Raw genomic sequence first — 20553 nt, forward strand, 5'->3', positions numbered from 1 at the left:
TCTCTGCTGTGCCTTTTCACCACCACATAGGGTCACAGCTATCAATAGTGCAGCAGGTGCTGTGACCTCTGAGCCCATAAAATCTCCATCATGGTTCTATTTTATTAACAATTTGGAGGGAGAAGAATAGTTTCTTCCACCACGTCCATGCGAAGGTGAGAAAAAAGGCGCTATTTTTCATACTCACGTGAGGCGCTGCTCATCGTCGGGACCCTTCAACTGCAGCCTCTTGCCCAGGCCGTAGCCAAAGAAAGTGACGGCCATGATGGGGGTTACTCCGGCCAGCGGCGCCCCCAGGCCCTTGTAGAGGCCACGGAGACCCTAGTGGAGACAAAATGGCAGGGTGAGGAAGAGACATTAGGCCTTGAGGAGGCAGAGAGACATGGTGAGGAATAGACGGGAGCCCTTAAGGTAGTAGAGAGACAGGGTGAGGAAGGGACCTGCCGCAGGAAGAGACAAGAGTGTAGTATCCTGCATGTTATATTGTAAGGTGTTTTGCTAGACCTGTGCTGCCAGTGCCTGTGCTCTGACTCATTAGAATGTTGGAGTCTGATGATGCCTCGGAATGTTGGGACTGGGAGAGGCAGAGCGACAGTTGGTCATGGGCTGAGCAGCTGACAGGCAGCTCCTGGTGGGGCTCTGATCTACAACATAACTACATGATGTCCTGTACCTTACTACATGCTATCTTCTTGGAATAAAGTATCTTCAAATACTACCTTCCTGAGTGGACCTTCATCACTACATTTTATGGCGACGAGGTGACGAAGAACCTACAGCTTCAAGCAAACCACAGGTACCTGACTTACAAGCTAACTTGGATATGGCGCAAATAAAAGAAACTACAGTGGCAACAACCACAATTTTCAGAAGAGGAGGCATCCACAAGATGGTAATTTCTACTTACAAGAAACAGACGTGTTGTACACAAAACTACAAAGATGACTACAAGGAAGATACAACTACTACAAAGAAAAGTAGAAAAGACATCAAGAAACAAGGAAAGATGAAGCACTTCGCCTTTCAGCCCCACCAGTGGCCTCACCATCGGCCAGCCCTAGCCCAGGCATGCTGTGCTTATCATCTCAAGTCATCTTGGACTTTGGCTTTACCATCTCAGTCTGCTACACTACCACGCGCCTTACTTCATTTTGTAGACACCTGTATGTTTCATTTTGATTTTCAACTGTGGTAAGATGCTAATAAGCTTTATGCCTTTTTAATCCATTACGTTGTGGGATCCTCTGCACCTGATTCCAGCATTGTGTTATCTTGTGCACATCGGAGCGTAAAGGTGGCAGAATCTACAATTCAAATATTGTTTTCACCTCATGCATTGCGCTGCCCTCTACCCTCACCTATAATGTTCTTGTACCTGGAAATGCATTTCTGCTGAAAACTCTGAGGGAAAACATTTGGTGATTTCTTCTCTTTGGACACTGTTCATGTCGTTCGCTGTAATGGATAGGCAACAACTTCATGTGAGGACTAAAAGAAAAAGAGGTATGTGAGGTGCTAATTTTCGCTACAATCTCACTAAAGAAAATGTTGATGGTGTCTTCACTTCCATATCATTAAGGAGTTCCATCATTCACCTTTCTGGTGAGACAGACTTTTCCTTATTTGTTTTCTTTTTCACCTCTGTCACGGAGTCTCTATTAGTTTTAAGCATAGCACTGTGCTAGTCTACTCACGCGCTTAATTTACCTCAAATAGAAGCGCGAAGTCGAACGCCACGTTAACCGCCTTCCAGCGCATCTCGAGCTCCAACTGTGACGCATTTCTCTCAGTGAATATTTGGCGAATTTGTGTGCCAGTAGCCATCCGGCATGACGTGCCGTGCGTGCCGCCATTTCCAGGAGATCTTCAGGACTTCAAACAACTCTGCTAATGGAAATGTAAACAGTCGGCGCTATACTGCGAAATTCTTTCATCTACAAGTATTGCCACCATCGGGTCTTGTCTGCTTTATGGCAGAAAAGGAGAGTTTATTACTCAGCGGTGCTTGGGAAGCGTACGACGCTACCGACCTAAGTGGTAGGCGAAATGCCATTGGCATATTTTTTCTACATGTATCGAACTATTGTGGGTGTCACAGTACTACGGTGACACGCACACCTGGAACTTTAATTCTGTCACAGGTCAATGAAGACCTTTGCACATTTATTTGGGACATTTTGAAAAAGTTATTGAATGTTTTTTCACATATGTTCTTCCTACAATTTGCGACTTTTGCTCTTTGTACCTCATTGCTTCAGTTTGCATTCAGGTACTGTGGGTACGTACATGACTTATGGCATTCGTGGTCCCAGCTACATGTTTTACGTGAGTCAATAGATATTTCCCTACATAGGGGTGGGAATGGGTTTCGCCTCATTTGCCCACATACATTTGGGATGGTTCGATTTGCATGTTCACATTATTTTTACCCTACATAGGGATGGGAATGGGTACTAGCCCCATTTGCCCATATACTCTTACCTGGGAATGGGTACAAGCCCCATTTCTCTACATAATTTTGCCTTCATAGGTAAATTACGGTTTTCACCCTTACACAGGGCACGTGTTATGGGTTACAGTCCCATCTTACATTTACATAGTACCCTTATACAGGGCACAATTTTATGGGTCTTTTACCCATTTACATTTACTTAGTCTCCCTACATAGGGCGTCTTATGGGTCACAGTCCCATCTTACATTTACGTAGTACCCTTACACAGGGCACAATTTTATGGGTCTTTTACCCATTTACATTTACACAGTCTCCCTTCATAGGGCGTCATATGGGTTACAGTCCCATTTACAGTGCTCCTCACATTCCTGCACAGGAGTAGAGGGCGGTCATGGGTTTTAGTCCCAGTGACTGAAATTGTCTTTTTACAGAATGATGTTTTGTATAACGCAAAATTTACATTCACATTGTATTGTTATGGTTTATTGGAAATGGGGGGGAAGTAATAGTTATACTGTATGTATCTACTTTGCCTCCTCTCCGCTTTCATATTCGTCCAGTTTTCCTCGTGGTGTCATTCTTATTGCCATCCTTGGTTTCTGGATCTATACTCATTGTTGTCGTCTTTTGTCTCCAGTCTTCCCTTGTTCGCACTTTCATTCTTTTCCTTCCCTGTTTAGGAGGAAATCTGTAACTCCCTCTTTCCTGTGTCTGTGTGGAGGCTGGTGTCCGTTTTCTGTCGTGCCTTGTTCTTTCTTCCCTTCTTGCCTGCCTGGCCAGTGGGTGCGTTCGGGGGTTAGCCTTTGGTGCGTCTGTGTCCTTCTTCCCCTTGTGGTTTCCATCTTCTGGTTAATTGTGTTTTCTACCACCTGTTTATTCGCGCTGCTTTGCTTACTACTTTCCTTGATGTTGTTTCTGTTCCTCCGCTGTTCTTCCTTGTTATCTCTTCCTTGGTTCTCTCTCGCTATTTGTTATTCACTTATTGGTTTAATGCTTCTGTTAGAACGAAAGGGGATATGTAGTATCCTGCATGTTATATTGTAAGGTGTTTTGCTAGACCTGTGCTGCCAGTGCCTGTGCTCTGACTCATTAGAATGTTGGAGTCTGATGATGCCTCGGAATGTTGGGACTGGGAGAGGCAGAGCGACAGTTGGTCATGGGCTGAGCAGCTGACAGGCAGCTCCTGGTGGGGCTCTGATCTACAACATAACTACATGATGTCCTGTACCTTACTACATGCTATCTTCTTGGAATAAAGTATCTTCAAATACTACCTTCCTGAGTGGACCTTCATCACTACAAAGAGGCCTTGAGGATGCAGAGCGATGAGGTGAGAAAGAGACATGAAGCCTTGAGGAGGCAGAGAGAGACAGTGAGTAATAGACGGGAGCCCTTAAGGTAGAGGAGAGACAGGGTGAGGAAGGGACCTGCCGCAGGAAGAGACAAGAGGCCTTGAGGATGCAGAGCGACGAGGTGAGAAAGAGACATGAAGCCTTGAGGAGTCAGGGTGGGTGAGAAGAAATGCAAGATCTTGAGGCGGCAGAGAGACCGGCTGAGGGAGAGGCATGAGGCTTAGAGAAGGGGGAGGCAGGGTGACGAAGAGACTTGCTGCTGGGATTGACATAAGGCTTCGAGGAGAAAGAGTGAGGAAGAGACAGGAGGCCTCCAAGAGGCAAAGAGGTAAGGTGAGGAAGAGACACGAGGCCTCCAAGAGGCAAAGAGGCAAGGTGAGGAAGAGACACGAGGCCTCCAAGAGGCAAAGAGGCAAGGTGAGGGAGAGACAGGAGGCCTCCAAGAGGCAAACAGGTAAGGTGAGGAAGAGACACGAGGCCTCCAAGAGGCAAAGAGGCAAGGTGAGGAAGAGACAGGAGGCCTCCAAGAGGCAAAGAGGCAAGGTGAGGAAGAGACAGGGGGCCTCCAAGAGGAAAAGAGGCAAGGTGAGGAAGAGACAGGAGGCCTCCAAGCGGCAAAGAGGCAAGGTGAGGAAGAGACATGAGGCCTCCAAGAGGCAAAGAGGCAAGATGAGGAAGAGACAGGAGTCCTCCAAGAGGTAAAGAGGCAAGGTGAGGAAAAGACATGAGGCCTCCAAGAGGCAAAGAGGCAAGGTGAGGAAGAGACACGAGGCCTCCAAGAGGCAAAGAGGCAAGGTGAAGAAGAGACACGAGGCCTCCAAGAGGCTAAGAGGCAAGGTGAGGAAGAGACACGAGGCCTCCAAGAGGCAAAGAGGCAAGGTGAGGAACAGACACGAGGCCTCCAAGAGGCAAAGAGGCAAGGTGAGGAAGAGACACGAGGCCTCCAAGAGGCAAAGAGGCAAGGTGAGGAAGAGAGACGAGGCCTCCAAGAGGCAAAGAGGCAAGGTGAGGAAGAGAGACGAGGCCTCCAAGAGGCAAAGAGGCAAGGTGAGGAAGAGACATGAGGCCTTCAAGAGGCAAAGAGGCAAGGTGAGGAAGAGACACGAGGCCTCCAAGAGGCAAAGAGGCAAGGTGAGGAAGAGACATGAGGCCTCCAAGAGGCAAGGTGAGGAAGAGACATGAGGCCTCCAAGAGGCAAAGAGGCAAGGTGAGGAAGAGACATGATGCCTCCAAGAGGCAAACAGACATGGTGAGGAAGAGACATGAGGTCTCCAAGAGGCAAAGAGGCAAGGTGAGGAAGAGACATAAGGCCTCCAAGAGGCAAAGAGGCAAGGTGAGGAAGAGACACGAGGCCTCCAAGAGGCAAGGTGAGGAAGAGACATGAGGCCTCCAAGAGGCAAAGAGGCAAGGTGAGGAAGAGCCACGAGGCCTCCAAGAGGCAAAGAGGCAAGGTGAGGAAGAGACAGGAGGTCTCCAAGAGGCAAAGAGGCAAGGTGAGGAAGAGACATGAGGCCTCCAAGAGGCAAAGAGGCAAGGTGAGGAAGAGACAGGAGGCCTCCAAGAGGCAAAGAGGCAAGGTGAGGAAGAGACATGAGGCCTCCAAGAGGCAAAGAGGCAAGGTGAGGAAGAGACAGGAGGCCTCCAAGAGGCAAAGAGGCAAGGTGAGGAAGAGACATGAGGCCTCCAAGAGGCAAAGAGGCAAGGTGAGGAAGAGACATGAGGCCTCCAAGAGGCAAAGAGGCAAGGTGAGGAAGAGACATGAGGCCTCCAAGAGGCAAAGAGGCAAGGTGAGGAAGAGACATGAGGCCTCCAAGAGGCAAAGAGGCAAGGTGAGGAAGAGACATGAGACCTCCAAGAGGCAAAGAGGCAAGGTGAGGAAGAGACATGAGGCCTCCAAGAGGCAAAGAGGCAAGGTGAGGAAGAGACAGGAGGACTACAAGAGGCAAAGAGGCAAGGTGAGGAAGAGACATGAGGTCTCCAAGAGGCAAAGAGGCAAGGTGAGGAAGAGACATGAGGCCTCCAAGAGGCAAAGAGGCAAGGTGAGGAAGAGACAGGAGGCCTCCAAGAGGCAAAGAGGCAAGGTGAGGAAGAGACATGAGGTCTCCAAGAGGCAAAGAGGCAAGGTGAGGAAGAGACCTGAGGCCTCCAAGAGGCAAAGAGGCAAGGTGAGGAAGAGACCTGAGGCCTCCAAGAGGCAAAGAGGCAAGGTGAGGAAGAGACATGAGGCCTCCAAGAGGCAAAGAGGCAAGGTGAGGAAGAGACATGAGGCCTCCAGGAGCCAAAGAGGCAAGGTGAGGAAGAGACATGAGGCCTCCAAGAGGCAAAGAGGCAAGGTGAGGAAGAGACACGAGGCCTCCAAGCGGTAAAGAGGCAAGGTGAGGAAGAGACATGAGGTCTCCAAGAGGCAAAGAGGCAAGGTGAGGAAGAGACAGGATGCCTCCAAGAGGCAAAGAGGCAAGGTGAGGAAGAGACATGAGGCCTCCAAGAGGCAAAGAGGCATGGTGAGGAAGAGACACGAGGCCTCCAAGAGGCAAAGAGGCAAGGTGAGGAAGAGACACGAGGCCTCCAAGAGGCAAAGAGGCAAGGTGAGGAAGAGACATGAGGCCTCTAAGAGGCAAAGAGGCAAGGTGAGGAAGGGACACGAGGCCTCCAAGAGGCAAAGAGGCAAGGTGAGGAAGAGACATGAGGCCTCCAAGAGGCAAAGAGGCAAGGTGAGGAAGAGAGACGAGGCCTCCAAGAGGCAAAGAGGCAAGGTGAGGAAGAGAGACAGGGCCTCCAAGAGGCAAAGAGGCAAGGTGAGGAAGAGACATGAGGCCTTCAAGAGGCAAAGAGGCAAGGTGAGGAAGAGACACGAGGCCTCCAAGAGGCAAAGAGGCAAGGTGAGGAAGAGACATGAGGCCTCCAAGAGGCAAGGTGAGGAAGAGACATGAGGCCTCCAAGAGGCAAAGAGGCAAGGTGAGGAAGAGACATGATGCCTCCAAGAGGCAAACAGACATGGTGAGGAAGAGACATGAGGTCTGCAAGAGGCAAAGAGGCAAGGTGAGGAAGAGACATGAGGCCTCCAAGAGGCAAAGAGGCAAGGTGAGGAAGAGACACGAGGCCTCCAAGAGGCAAGGTGAGGAAGAGACATGAGGCCTCCAAGAGGCAAAGAGGCAAGGTGAGGAAGAGCCACGAGGCCTCCAAGAGGCAAAGAGGCAAGGTGAGGAAGAGACACGAGGCCTCCAAGAGGCAAAGAGGCAAGGTGAGGAAGAGACATGAGGTCTCCAAGAGGCAAAGAGGCAAGGTGAGGAAGAGACATGAGGCCTCCAAGAGGCAAAGAGGCAAGGTGAGGAAGAGACAGGAGGCCTCCAAGAGGCAAAGAGGCAAGGTGAGGAAGAGACATGAGGCCTCCAAGAGGCAAAGAGGCAAGGTGAGGAAGAGACCTGAAGCCACAAAGAGACAGGGTGGTGAAGAGACATGCCTTATTGCTGGAGGATGAAAGCACAGCCCTTGCTCAAATGAAGGTTTGTCGATTCTTAGGTCTCACCATAGTTTCGCTTCATCAAATAGACAACCAGAGCAAACCTCGAGTTGTTTATGATGTTACTCAGAACCCCGAGTTGAACAACGTCCCCTTAATTCAATTTTTACCCATTTATAATGTTATGTTATGTATTCACCCCCAAAATCACCCGCCTCTACATTCGACTGCTGCACAGGGGAGAGGAGTGATGTGGAAGCCATACATAACGGCCTCTTTCCTGATCCAAATGTAAAAAACAAAACGAATATGCCATCCTTGACCAACCCCCACCACCTTCCCTGCTTTCTCCCCCTCCCCCCCACACACATTTGTGCTTTCTGCTTTCACAAGCAGCGTTGCACTGCCAGGGTCTCAGAGCCCTGTCAGCCTGGAAGGACTTTATGACACGACAGTGGGTAACGAGTTTTGTCATCAATTATTGCTACGTGGTGGCAGCGAGTCACCAGATTTAGAATCATGCATAACACATAGAATTACAGATGATAGCAGTGAATCACAGGGGTGTTTTTCACCAAGGGGTTCTCACTGACATGAAAAAGACAGTGAAAGCAAAGCTGGAGTTTTCTAGCTTGTCACTCAGAACCCTGAGGTGAAAAACATCCTGTAATTCACTTTTCACCCATCTATAATTTTACGTCCTGTATACCACTCCCTCCCACAAATCATCTATCGCAGCTTTCATCTGCTTAATGGAGACAGAGGGGTAATGGGACAACCATACATAGCACAGCCTCTCCTCCCTGTCCGAAAGATTAAAAACACCTGGCCGCCTGTCGCCCCCTGCCCAGTCTCTGTGCCTTCCCTTCTGTGTCCCTGCATTGCACCGATGCTCAGAGAGGCTCTCACGGAGCCCACCAGAGCAGCCTGGGATTCCCTGATGATGTAGCAACAGTGAGTTACGAGGTCTGTAACCCACTGCGGCTACGTCACAGCAGTGATACAGTACATTTAGAATGTGACATTCACACTAATGGCTCTCAGTGAGAGCCGCTGATGATATTAGGGAAATAAACAGTCAATACAACCAGCCCAACAGACCATGAAACAGGCCACAAACAGCCAATAACAGCCCGCACACTGACCTGCAGATCAGCTCTTCAGGCGCAGCCTGATTGCCCAGTATGTCAGTCTGACTGATTGCCCAGTATGTCAGTCTGACCCAGCTGATGAGCCCAAGCTGTAGTGAACAGTGTAAATCTGCCTACTTCAGCCCGACCATGGGAGAGTAGTGTACCCCTGCACTTACTCCGTCCTGCCCAGAGGAGAGTGGTGTAAAACCTCTCAGCTTTACCTTTCCCAGGAAAGAGTAGTATAATCCTGCCTGTTCTACCACGCTCTGGAGATAGTAGTGTACGCCAGTGTTACTTCACCCTGCCCAGAAGAGAGTTGTGCAGATCCCGCCTGTTCCATGTAGCCCAGGAGAGAATAGTGTAACCCTGCATACTCTACCCTGGCCAGATGAGGGCGCTGTCACCCTGTCTAGTCCGCTTGTCCAGAAGAAAATAGTGTAACCCTGCCTACTCTACACCACCCGGGAGAGAGGAGTGTAACCCTGCCTACTCCATCCTGTCCAGAATATAGGGCCGGATGAAGGAAGCGAAATACCGATCGAAAACGCAGAAATTCGCAGAATTTCAGTGTTTGCGACCGCAAAAGAGCACTGTGAAATGTAGAGATGGGAAAAGCCAAGTGCAAATTAAGGAAGGGCTAAAGAAAATGGAACTCAGTTAGCGATTCCTTAATTTGCAAATTAGACCTACCGACTCCCAAAAGGCGACTCGCAATTTGCGATATTGCAAAAACAATTTAAGAAAAATCGCAAATAGCAATTTCCCGCAAAATCGCTATTTGCGAGTCGCAAATTACCACCAACTCAAAGCAGGTGGTAACCAGGTGCACTGAATATAAACAGCCCCAGAATGCTCAGTTTCAACACAATGGCGGCCTTCTATGTCATTGCAAGGCTGATGCGGATGCAAGCAGCAGCACAGAGGATGAGCAGGCGACAGGAACGCATATACAGAGCGCGCATCACCCTTTTCCAACTCACAGAAGAAGAAATACATGAGAGGAACAGGCTTGACTCCACTACCATCCTATACCTGATACGTGACCTGCATCCAATCCTGGAGCAACAGACACGCAGGGCGCACGCAATCCCACCACATGTGCAGGTCCTGTGTTCCCTGCACCTACTTGCATCAGGTAGCTACCAGGGGGTGATGGCTGTGGCTGGAGGTGTCTCACAAAGTTGCCTGTCACGCTTCTTCAACAACTTCCTGGATGCCATGCTTCAGAGAATGCACCATTACATCTGGTTTCCCACCATGCAAATGGATTTGCATAAGACCAAGATGGATTTGTATCAGATGGCCCAGTTCCCACATGTCATTGGGTTCACTGATGGGACACATATTGCAATCTGCCCCCCCTCTGCTACTGAGGACATATATCGGAACCAGAAATCATATAATTCAATCAACGTTCAGGTCATTTGTGATGCGACTCACATCATAACTGATATGATGTTCGAAATTCCCAGGGAGCACGCATGACTCCTACATCTTCAAGCATAGTGGAATCTATACACGTCTGGCTGGGGGTGAATTTGGAGAAGGATACCTGCTAGGTAAATGCATGTGACACACCCCGATGTACACCTTGGATGTATCTGTTGTTGCCTGTGATTAATGTTTCATCCTTTCCCACTTAGGTGACAGCGCATATGCAGTGCGTGCATTCATACTCACCCCATTCCTCAACCAATCTACCCCAAGTGAGAGGAGATACAATGCTGCCCATAAGTCTACACGGAATGTGGTGGAATGTGGTGGAGCGGACATTTGGACTCCTGAAGAGCAGGTTCCGCTGCCTCCACAAAAGTGGAGGTGCACGGCAGTACCGCCCCGAAATATGCTGCAAAATCATTGCTACCTATGCCATGCGACACAACCTGGCCACAAAGAAGGCAACCGCAGTTGAAATCACCGATTCAGACTCAGAGGATGAGGAATGCAACGGCCACTGCGCAGCGCAGCAGGTGTTGTAGGAGCCGCAGATGAGAGACACAGACGTGCTGAGATCACACGCAACTATTTCTAAGTAAGTAATGACACAAAGCGGTGAATGACAATTGTTTAACAGTGTTTTATTGTCCTTACATCAGGCAATATGTATGCACACCGCCTCACCATATTGGCCTCTGTGTGCCTTGAGTTGCCCAGCGTGGCATGACCACACTGCATGCACATTGTCCTCCTCTCCCACTGGGTCACATGGGTTGCCTCACCCATCAGCGAATGTCAGCAGCAGCATGGAGTTATTTCTTGCGGCCACGCACAGCAGTGCCTCGCTCAGTGTGCACGCTTCCTTTGAGGACTGTTCTGCGGTCCTCATGTAAAGTAACTGGTGCTATGTAAAGTGCTCTGATGCCCGATTCGGGTCAAGTTGGCTCTATAAAAAACTCTGCACAACAAAAAAAGGTGACCTTGGGCCTACTCCACCGGTCTCAGAAATCAGCAGTGTGACCTGCCTACTCCTCCCTGCCCAGAGGAGAGGAGTTACAGAGGCCTCAGTGTCAGTACTTGTGCAGCTGTGAAGACCTCATGTTGAGTATTGTGTTCAAGATCATCAGCCATAAAAAACATCATAATGAACTTTACAGCCTGTAGGAAACTGGGATATTTACTGACAGGCTCCTACTATAAGCCTAATGTCCTTTCAGAGACTGCCAGCTGCAAGCCTGCCATGTGAGTGACTTCCTTAGCCCTGTCCCAAGGCGATGCTACATTAAGATCATTGCTGGCAGCTTATTTATATCGCCACAAGCGATCACCCAGTTGCATCAAGTGACCTAACAAAGTAGCGTTGTTGACAGGAGAAAGTGACATGTGTGCCTAAATGGCAAAATATCATTTTGCCAGAAGTTCCAAAAATCCTCCCTCCTGAGCTGCCCTTATCTGCCCCTCCTCATTCAGTATGAAATGTGAATGACTCACCCTCGTCTCTGCTAGCCTGGGATTGACATGAAGGAGACTCTTCCCCTGCTGTAGCAGCCTGCGCCCTACATGTGATTGACTCTGCTCCTGCCCTTCCGACGCAGAGGTTTTGTTGCAGCACAAAGCCTCGTTCCCCATTGGAGTTTACCTCCACAGCCTCAGTGACTCCCCCTGCATCAGATTATCTCGGTGGCATGCGCCCTTACCTTCTGAGCTGAGATCTTGCGGAAGCAGTCCAGGGTGTTCTTGTACAGTGGGGCCTGCCCCAGAAGTGGTCTCGCCTGTGTCTGCATATTCACCTGGTGGAACACAGACAACAAAAAGCATGAATAAATCAGACACATGTGTAAATGAGTTTGAAAGTCAGGAGCAAGTCAAAGCAATGACCTTACTCGCCACTCGGAGACGCTGTTGCCACCAAAAGCCTGCGCCTGATAACCCATATGCGATGTTTTCGACAGGCAGGGGAATGCTAAGGGGGTCTTGGTGATGTGGAATGTGGGGAGGTTGGGATGTTGGAGATGACAGTCGGGGGGGCAGCCGAGTTGACATGACTTGTCTGGTGGCTCCTGTTAATTAACTTACCTCTTCATCTATTCGAATTGCTGTTCGCAGTCTCTGATTCTTCTCCTTCTGTTGGCGACCAGGATGGGATTGATTTGGTAGCCCCGTTCAACGGGTTACCAGCCATCTGAATTACGCATTGATAGCAGTGGATCTCTATTCTAAGTGGCCCGAAGTAGAAATTCATATCTGAACCTAGTACTAAAGCAGTTATTGAATTTTTAAATGAAATCTTCATCAGAGAAGGTTACCCCAGGTTCTTGATACCAGACAAGTGGTGAGTGGGGAGATGGAAAAGTTACTTAAAGCAGGTGAATCCACGTTCCATCACACAGGTGTCCCCTTTGGAACTATTGAGGAGAAGGAAGTCAGCCACAAAGATTTGTCCCAGTTGGTTGAGCAGATGTCTAAAATTTGGTGTATATTTGAATGAGTCTAATGCTAGAGTTAAACAAGCATTTGCAATGCAATAGGTCTCGCATTTACGCAAGTTTGAGCTATTGGCACTGTAAATGGCAACGCCTTTTATTTATGTTTTGGTTTTCAAAACATAAATAAAAGGCATTGTCATTTACAATGTCAGTAGCTTAAACTTCGTAAATGCGAGACCTATTGCATTGCAAATGCTTATTAATGTATGTTGTACTTTTTTGGTGCCTTTGAATGACAGACTAAAGATTTTATGAGGACTGTAAATTTTGCCAAAACATGGGCTGGTAAGACCTCTCCTGCTGTGTGCTACAGCACGGCGTGGTACAGTGCGTTCTCTGATGTTTGGTAAACAGATAATTCTATGTACAGAGGCCTCGGTTTCTTCTAACCTCCCACTCTGTAAAAAACAAACAGCAAGTACAGGTAGTATCCGATTACTCCTGGTAAGTGTATGGCCACTGCATGCCCATGCTTTCATACTCTGAGAGAAACTGCAAGGCTCAGTGTCTTTTGCGATCAGTTAAAGTTTTTGTGAAGCTAATATGTCCCACAGGATGCTACTGGGATATGGCACATAGATGGGTCAGTCACTGTGCACAGCCATTAGCTTGGGTTCTATACTGGCAGGGAAGGAGTAGAACGTATTCAATTTGTAAGCTAAGCCAATGAGCAATGTGCTGTAGAGCCAAAAGGGATCAAACACGATAGTGATAGATCAGTCAGACCTCCAAACCTTACCAACTAGAGGTACTGATAAAGAAATCTGAGACAGGAAACTGGAAACAGTGTGCCAGCTGGGCTTGTAACTTCATATCATCAATCTAGAAACAGCCTATCTATTTAACAGGAAATAGAAGTGTCAAGTAAATTACTGGATTATTAGCTGGATTTATTTGCATGCAGCAGACAAGAAGTCAGCACCGAACAACACAGTAAACAAGCTTTTCAAATTTCCGATCATCAGTAATTTGTACTATTATGCAAATATAGGATTCTGGCGACGTGAAGCACGGGTCAGAAAAACTTTACAAACTGAACAGAGCTCCATACATTCAACAGAGACAAAAATGTTTGTCATTGAGCAATGTGTTTTTAAATACCTCTGTGGTGCAGGGTAGCAAACATTCCCATTCGTAATTTATTTTAAATACAATTTTCTAGTGTCCATTGCTCGTGTGTTTACGAGGTATGGGGTCCTTCCCTCGTGTATTTCCATATGTGAATCAGAACTCATCCTTGTAGTCACCGAGACAGGACCCAAGCAAACAAACAACTAAATAATGCAGCAAATGCTTTTTGAAAGGTAAGGCGTAGAATGTTAGAAAAGAGGAACAGAGTGGGTGATCGAATTTGCTCGAGACCATCAAGTGACCGAATTATGTAAGAGAGTCTTCCATTCTCATAACCATCTTTCACTTTCAAAAAACCCTTTCCCAGGCAGATTGGGGTGCCGCTATAAATGCAGAGCCCCAGCATACAAGATGAAGCTCCTGTGCATTCGTTCACTGGATACAGCTGGCAGCAAACGAGTCAATGAAGGGTGAGAGGACAATTCACCAGTCTTCCCCTCAGTCCGATCTATAACCGGGCACACCTGACCTCTCCGTAACTAAACTAACTGTATCGAGCACCTATGTGTGCCTTCATTGTAGGATGAACAGAATACCTCCCAACACGAAAAAAAAACAAAAAATGTTTTTTTAAAGTCTTCATCATCACTAAGCCCCAGCTGGATGCCTTCCTTTGACGCTGATTCCCCGACCCAGCCTCCTCCTGGGGGTTACCCAGATATTAGTTTTAACTCCTTCAATCCCCGCTCCTTTAGACAACCGCTTTGTATTTTTCAGTAGTCGTCTGAGCTGCCAAAGTGCATGGTTTCTGCCTTGAAAGTATTGACAGTGCCAAAATTAACCTCTCAAGAGTTAGGGCAGATTCGAATTGAGGTATTTAACTGAGATACGAGGCCATTCGCGACCATTAGGAGTTGACTCTCAATTGTAAATAAGCCCCCAGAGACAATAACGTGCAAACTCGCCCGTTGAAGTTTGACAGATCCTGTAACAAAGTTGAGTTGCTAAATGTAAAACGCGTTATTTGCAACAGCCATGCCATATTTTGGGGAGTCTGGCAGTCAGGATGCATGGAATAAGACAAAGATCAAGAAGAACCCGCATCCTGAAAACGTGAGTTATTTGAAAACTCACTGCAAGCCACTGACACCATGCGCGCAGCTGTGATAAAAAGCATGCAGCGGTTACCTAAGCATACTGGAGAAAGTGGGAACACTGTGCGCTTTGCGCCACAGACACTCACCCACTTCTCAGACAAGGAGGGGAAAAAACGAACTTGATGGACCTTAAACATTTTACGTAAACCCTATTTACCCCACGAGCAGAGCTCCAAAATATTACATTTAAAAATACGGCGGGCCCCTTCGCCTGTGGGCACGGCACATGGGTGACTGCCCTGTGAAAAAGTCCGGGGATGGGGCACGGTCAGACGCGTGGCTGAGACACCCGATTCTACCTCAGTTCTCCCCTCCTTCTCACAGCCAAACGCCTCTCCGGCTATCTCTCCTAGTTCCCGTCCACGCCAGGCCAGCTTCCCGCTGGCGATCTGCACATATACCTGGCTGAGTGGCTGGCAGCCGTACAGTGCTAGATTTTTTCGGAATAGCATTTAAAACGGCTTCCATACAGCGCTACACACAACACATAATTGCGCGAATCCCATTGACATCTGCTTCATTACAGTTCGGCTCAGCAGCTTATTTGTATTAACAAACACCACAAGACGCGCGTTGCACTGCCACCCTCGAGCGCGGAGAGATCACCTGTTGCACGGGTCCTGTCGCTGGCGCGAGCTTGGCCGGAGCCTGCAAAAAAGCACTTCCTATCCTTCCCTTTAACGTTCGCCCATGCGTGCGTAAACAGATAAAACGTGGCAGTCGCCGGGGCCTCTTCACTGCCAAAAAAAACAAGCAAAACAGAAAGCAGCTCCGGGCTGGGGAGGAGACCTGGGAGGCGAGGGCTGCCCGCGCATGCGCAGTACCTGTTACTTTCGCGTGCAGCCGGTGTGGGAGCTGAAGTCCCGGGTCCCAGGAGGGGGCCGGGTGAAGAGCGGCAGATAGCAGTGCGGGGCTCCCATGCATAAGGAGAGAGCCCCGCGTCGTGCTGGCAGTAGTGGAGCTGGAGTGCTCCGGAAGCCGCCGTTCAGAAGGATTCCCCCCGCAGACCGGGTGAGTGGGATTCTCCATATGTAGAAAGTGAAACTAAATGCTGGCTTGCGAGGGAAGAGGGACAGGAGATGTGCACGCCGCGTGGCTGTAGGCGCGTACACCAACTCAAATCCGCCAAAAGCCTGCGCGTGCACATCTCCTGTCCCCCTTCCGAGGCAAGTCAGCAACAATAGATCTCGCCGAAAGCAGCGCTCCGCGCTGCATTCGCAGGCGAGACCTAAAAATAATGTAGCTTATGCCAAATTAAAACAAAAAGAAACATTTGATAGGAATAATCGAGTACATGAAAAGAAAATTGAGTTTGGAGATAAAGTCTGTATCAGGAATGGGGACTATGTTACAAAAGAAGATAAGAAATTCAGTGAACCTTGTGTGATGGACAAAGTATGTCAAAGGGCCACTTGGGTTAATGGTACTGATAGGTGGGATGTGGGGAGAGTCTTTAAAAGTGTGAAAGTGTGACAGCAATGATGATGGCGACAAGGATGTTAGGTGACTGATACTGGGAGAGAGAGAGGTGAGGCGAGAAAAAATGGATGGATGAAAGAGAGATAGGGAGGGGAGGGAAGTGAGCTGGTTTGGACGTTCTGCTAGGGCAGCCTTTTGTTTCCGGTCCTGCATCTTCAGTTGGATTTGAGTGATTCCAGCTGTGTTGTCATCCAGCCTGGTTTCCGATGTTGATGGGAGGTCGCGGTGACGCTTGCAGGATGCCATTGCCGAGGACTGATGGCAGCCGATGGTGGACCTTCTCAACTGAGGGGTATTTAGCTGGACGCACTGCTATTTGAAAGTTCAAATGTTTATATAGTTGTCGGGTCCTCGGGGAATCGCTCTCTGACCGAAGAGCGTAATGTGATACAATAAGTCGGTTGCGCCACTCGACTGAGTGGAGTCCTCCGGGCTCCAATGCCCCTCAATTGGGTTTCAATAAAGTAATCAAAAGTTCTACATAGGTTGATGTTTCATGGTGTTTTATTCACACACAAGTTTCTTTAAAGTTTTCTTTGAGCATTATTCCAATGCGGAGTCCCAATGCATTTCGGCATTAACATAACATGCCTTCATCAGGGGAAACGTTTCGAGTTAAGCGTAATGATTCTCGCGTAGTGTGCTCCGGAAGTAAAAACTCTCAACTGAGCTCACTGGGTTGTTTCACACTGACGTCCGTTTATGTTGAGACTGGAAAGTGGCACGGCCAGAAATGTCCCTCCTCCAGCAGATGTTTTGGCACTTGTGGCTGGAGGTTCAGATGGAGGGCAGAGGTTGACCTGAATTATATGATCAGTTCAGGTCACATTTTATTACTGATAACGCTCAGGAGTTTCTAGGGCATGGACTGTGTCCATGTATATCCAGCTCAGCCGGTCAAGATTCCCAGGTCCCTATGTGATGAGCTATTCCAGTACAGGTTTTTTCTTTGAATTCTGGGACATGTATTCTTGTTGATTCCATTATAAAATAGGATTAAAAACCCCAGAATTCAAAGACAAAAACCTGGACGGGACTAGCACATCATGCATGGACCTGGGAAACTTGCCAGCTATCTGTTTAGTTAGTACCAACGACTATTTAGACTAGATTCAGCAGTTTCATGTTGGGTAGCAGGTGTTTGGTTACGGGTAGGTCATGTTTGTCTGCCTCTGGATTGAGGTCTCCCAGCATCCAGATTGGTGTGATCCTAGCGATGAGGTCTTGTGGGATGGACATGAGACGTGGATTGTAAGAGGGAGACCTGTGTAGAAGGAGAAATGAGGACATGAAGGCGGGTGAGAAAGAGCATCGGGCGAGCAGTGAGTCGCACTCTGGAGTTCTGAGGCTTAAATTAATTTTGGAAGTAGTGATAGTTTGTTGACGGCTTATGTCTACTCTTCCACTGTTTTTTGGGGGTTTTTTTGTGCATATTTTCAGGAGAACCTTGCAGCTGGTATCTAAGAAATTGGGTTATTAGTTGAGGAGGTAAATACTCACCTCAAACAACAATCACAATCCTTGTCAAGGTGAACCTCTAAAATCACTAATTAAACTTCAGTTCAACTCCCTGGTGTCTATGGCACAGAGCAGACAGGCTTAACTTAAAGGCAATGTGTAAGGTATTTATGCAATACTAAAACAGTAAAAAGGTCAAAATGCAAAACAATAAATATACCCATAAAGTTTTTTTTTATGGAATAACATTCAATAAAGTAAATGACACAAAAACGACAAATTCAATAAGAGGAACCAGGAATATGAATTTCAAAAGTTTTAAGTAGAAATAGCACCAAGAAGCCCAACTTGCTAACGATAGTCCGTGGTCAAGATAGAATAGGACCAGGCTCAATCTGACACTGACCCCAATGGAGCACGTGTTAGATACACTAATCAGGTTCGACCTAGCAAAAGATGTTGCCATCTGCCTTTAGTCCTTAAGTTCCAATCCAACAAAGTACAACTTTAAAGTCTCCAGGACCTCAGAAGAGGCACTTAGAGACTCAGAGTGGCAGGCAGAGGCCCACAGAAGGGTCCAGTCCAGGTCCTGTTGCCACTATTCGGCGTGGCAGTTGCAGGAAGGGCCTGTTGTAGCTTGTTGTATCCCTGCAGCTTTAACAGGAAGTCAACCTTATGACACTTGGAGTCCACTTCTTTGTCACTGGTACAAGAGGGTAAACGTTCTCTGGGCTAACTCTACCCGCTATAGGCATTTTCAAAATGGCTGAAGTCTTCGGCCAGACTAAACCTGGGATCTGAGGGCTGCGGGTGTGTGGGGGGGGGGTGTACTATGGTGATCCTAGTGTCCTCCCACATGCAACAATAAAATCCAGTTTCTGTGCCTCCCACAAACTCAGACAGAAGTCTGGTAGAACAAAGCTGAGCTTTCAGCAACTAGACAGTGAATGTACACAAAATATTTTGGCATTCTGTTTCTCTCCTTTGAAGTGTGCCCCAAATGTTATATGTAAACCCAGCAGACCTGTCAAATGGGCTACGACACTGTAATGTCAAAAGAGGCCCCCGGTGATAGGGGTCTGACTGATTTGTTCAACAATCTTATATAATGTGGACTCTGGAGGGTTAGTGAGTCGTCTTTGATAGGATAAAGGTGACAGTAGAAGGTGGGGTGGTTAGTTGTTACTCGAGAGGGTGGGCATAGTTGTTCTCTGAGTCAAACAGACTAAGGGGAGACATTGTAGTATTTGAAGGAGGCATGGAAGCAGGCGAGGGAGAAGAGGCAATGGATGGGTTGCATGGGTGGGTGTTTGAGGGAGAGAGAAGATACAGGAAGTGGGTGTGGTAAAACGATAGGTTGTAGAAGGATGGAGGGGTGATGAGAAAGAGAGCATAGGAGTAGGATGGAGATGGGAGTGAGCGGAGAAGATACCATTCATACGCGGTCTGAAGGATGCAAGAATAAGAGTAAGAGTGGTGGCGAAAGGGGTGAGTTGGAAAGCTGAAGAGGGGATTTGCAGGTGAGCATAGAGCGAACACCAGAAGGGTGGGTGGAAGGAGATGAATTAATGGGCGAGGTAGAGGGATGTGCAAGCAAGTGGAGTCATGATTGTGTGGAAGGCTGTCAGCAGATGGAGATAATTATGTTATAGCAGTTCTAAGGGGAAGATAAAGGAATGTAGTAGGCACAGAAGAGGATGAGGTAGAGGAGGAGAAGTGTGAGAGGAGGTATAGATGGGTGGGAAGGGGCCAGATGAATGGGATGCAGAGATTGGAGGTGGAGGTAAGCGGGTGGTGTAATAGGGAATAGTTGTCAATAGTAGGTGGGAGCTCTGGCATTTTTGACTATGCTTGTTTTGATGTTGATTTGCGCAGCAGTGTACACTGAAGAGCGGTGTCAGACTTTAAGTCCGTAGTATGTACGTATGTAGCCCGTAGTATGTAGATACTTATGAATGGGCCACGATGACCCTTTGATGATTTTTATGTCTCGCCTAGCGAATGCAGCGCAGCTGCTTCACTTGGTGAGACTCTATTGTTGCCGCTTTCTGTGCCGAAGGGAAACAGGGGATGGCATGCGCGGACAGGTGATGTGCACGCCTACAGACTGGAGATGTGCACACTGTACGCGTGCACATCTCCTGTCCCAGGAGGCTGGCGTTACACATCGCGCGTGTGTGTTATACATCTGCCAAAGAGGAAATAAGATAAATGTCTTAAAAAAAGAAATAAATTAAACGCAGAAGAAACCAGAGAGGCTGTATCTGCAGATGAGGCTACAGAAGACCTCTACACTGTTAACAAGCTGCCGGTGATCCCCGACCTCGTTGTCTTTCTTGTCGATGTATTTCTGCCTCTAAAATACTTCAGCTTAAGTTAGGCTCAGTCAATGAAATCCCGGTGCTCACGCTTATTCTGAAGCCGATGTGTTTTAAGTGAGTGCAGTTTTCTGGATTGCTTGATTTGTTCATTCTCCAGACACCCCCTTTGTGGCTGCACCGTGACTGGTTCGAGGGACTCCTTGGACAGTGTTGTGGTTCGTCATGCTAAGCGTGTGCGTCGCATTATCAACGTGTTACAATCATGTCTGTCATAGAAAACAACAAAAGAGGCAGTAATGTCTGGAGGGATAGAGAGCAAGATAGCGTGTCTGTGTGTCAGAGAGAGCGCAAAACCACGCTCCACATTAACACACCACTGTGCTAGTCTGTAGTGCTGTCCACCTAATGGCCTGCGGTGGAAGAGGTCGGATGTGGCTGAATGCACAGACATGCTTCAGCGGGTACCCCGTGAGGTGTAATCATGAAATTAAACTTCTGCTTAGTGAAAAATCAGACAGAGGTCCCCGGTTTATTGCTTCTGCATTCACGGGAAACATGTAACAAACATTTGCAGTGCATTAAGTCTCGCATTACTGTAAGTTTGAGCTATTGGAATTGCAAATAATAATGCAATGCCAATAACTCAAACTTTCAGTAATGCGAGACCTATTGCATTGCAAATGCTTGTTTATGTTGCTGTGTAGGGTAGATGATCTCAGGTGGGGGCTCTGTGTCGGCATCTATGG

General features: G+C 48.0%; 1 protein-coding gene across 1 annotated transcript in view; it reads right to left on the reverse strand.

Annotated features, from left to right (window-relative positions):
• The window catches only part of LOC146797088 (mitochondrial carnitine/acylcarnitine carrier protein-like), a 62411-nt gene that overhangs the window by 31270 nt on the left and 10588 nt on the right, over positions 1-20553 (reverse strand). Inside the window, exons 2-3 of the mRNA XM_085629719.1 lie at positions 11533-11625; positions 188-321 (exon numbers count right to left, since the gene is read on the reverse strand). Of these exons, the coding sequence (XP_085485845.1) occupies positions 188-321; positions 11533-11625 (227 nt within the window). The remainder of the gene's footprint in view (positions 1-187; positions 322-11532; positions 11626-20553) is intronic.

Source organism: Triturus cristatus, chromosome 10, assembly GCF_964204655.1.
Source record: "Triturus cristatus chromosome 10, aTriCri1.1, whole genome shotgun sequence".
Lineage (NCBI taxonomy): Eukaryota > Metazoa > Chordata > Amphibia > Caudata > Salamandridae > Triturus > Triturus cristatus.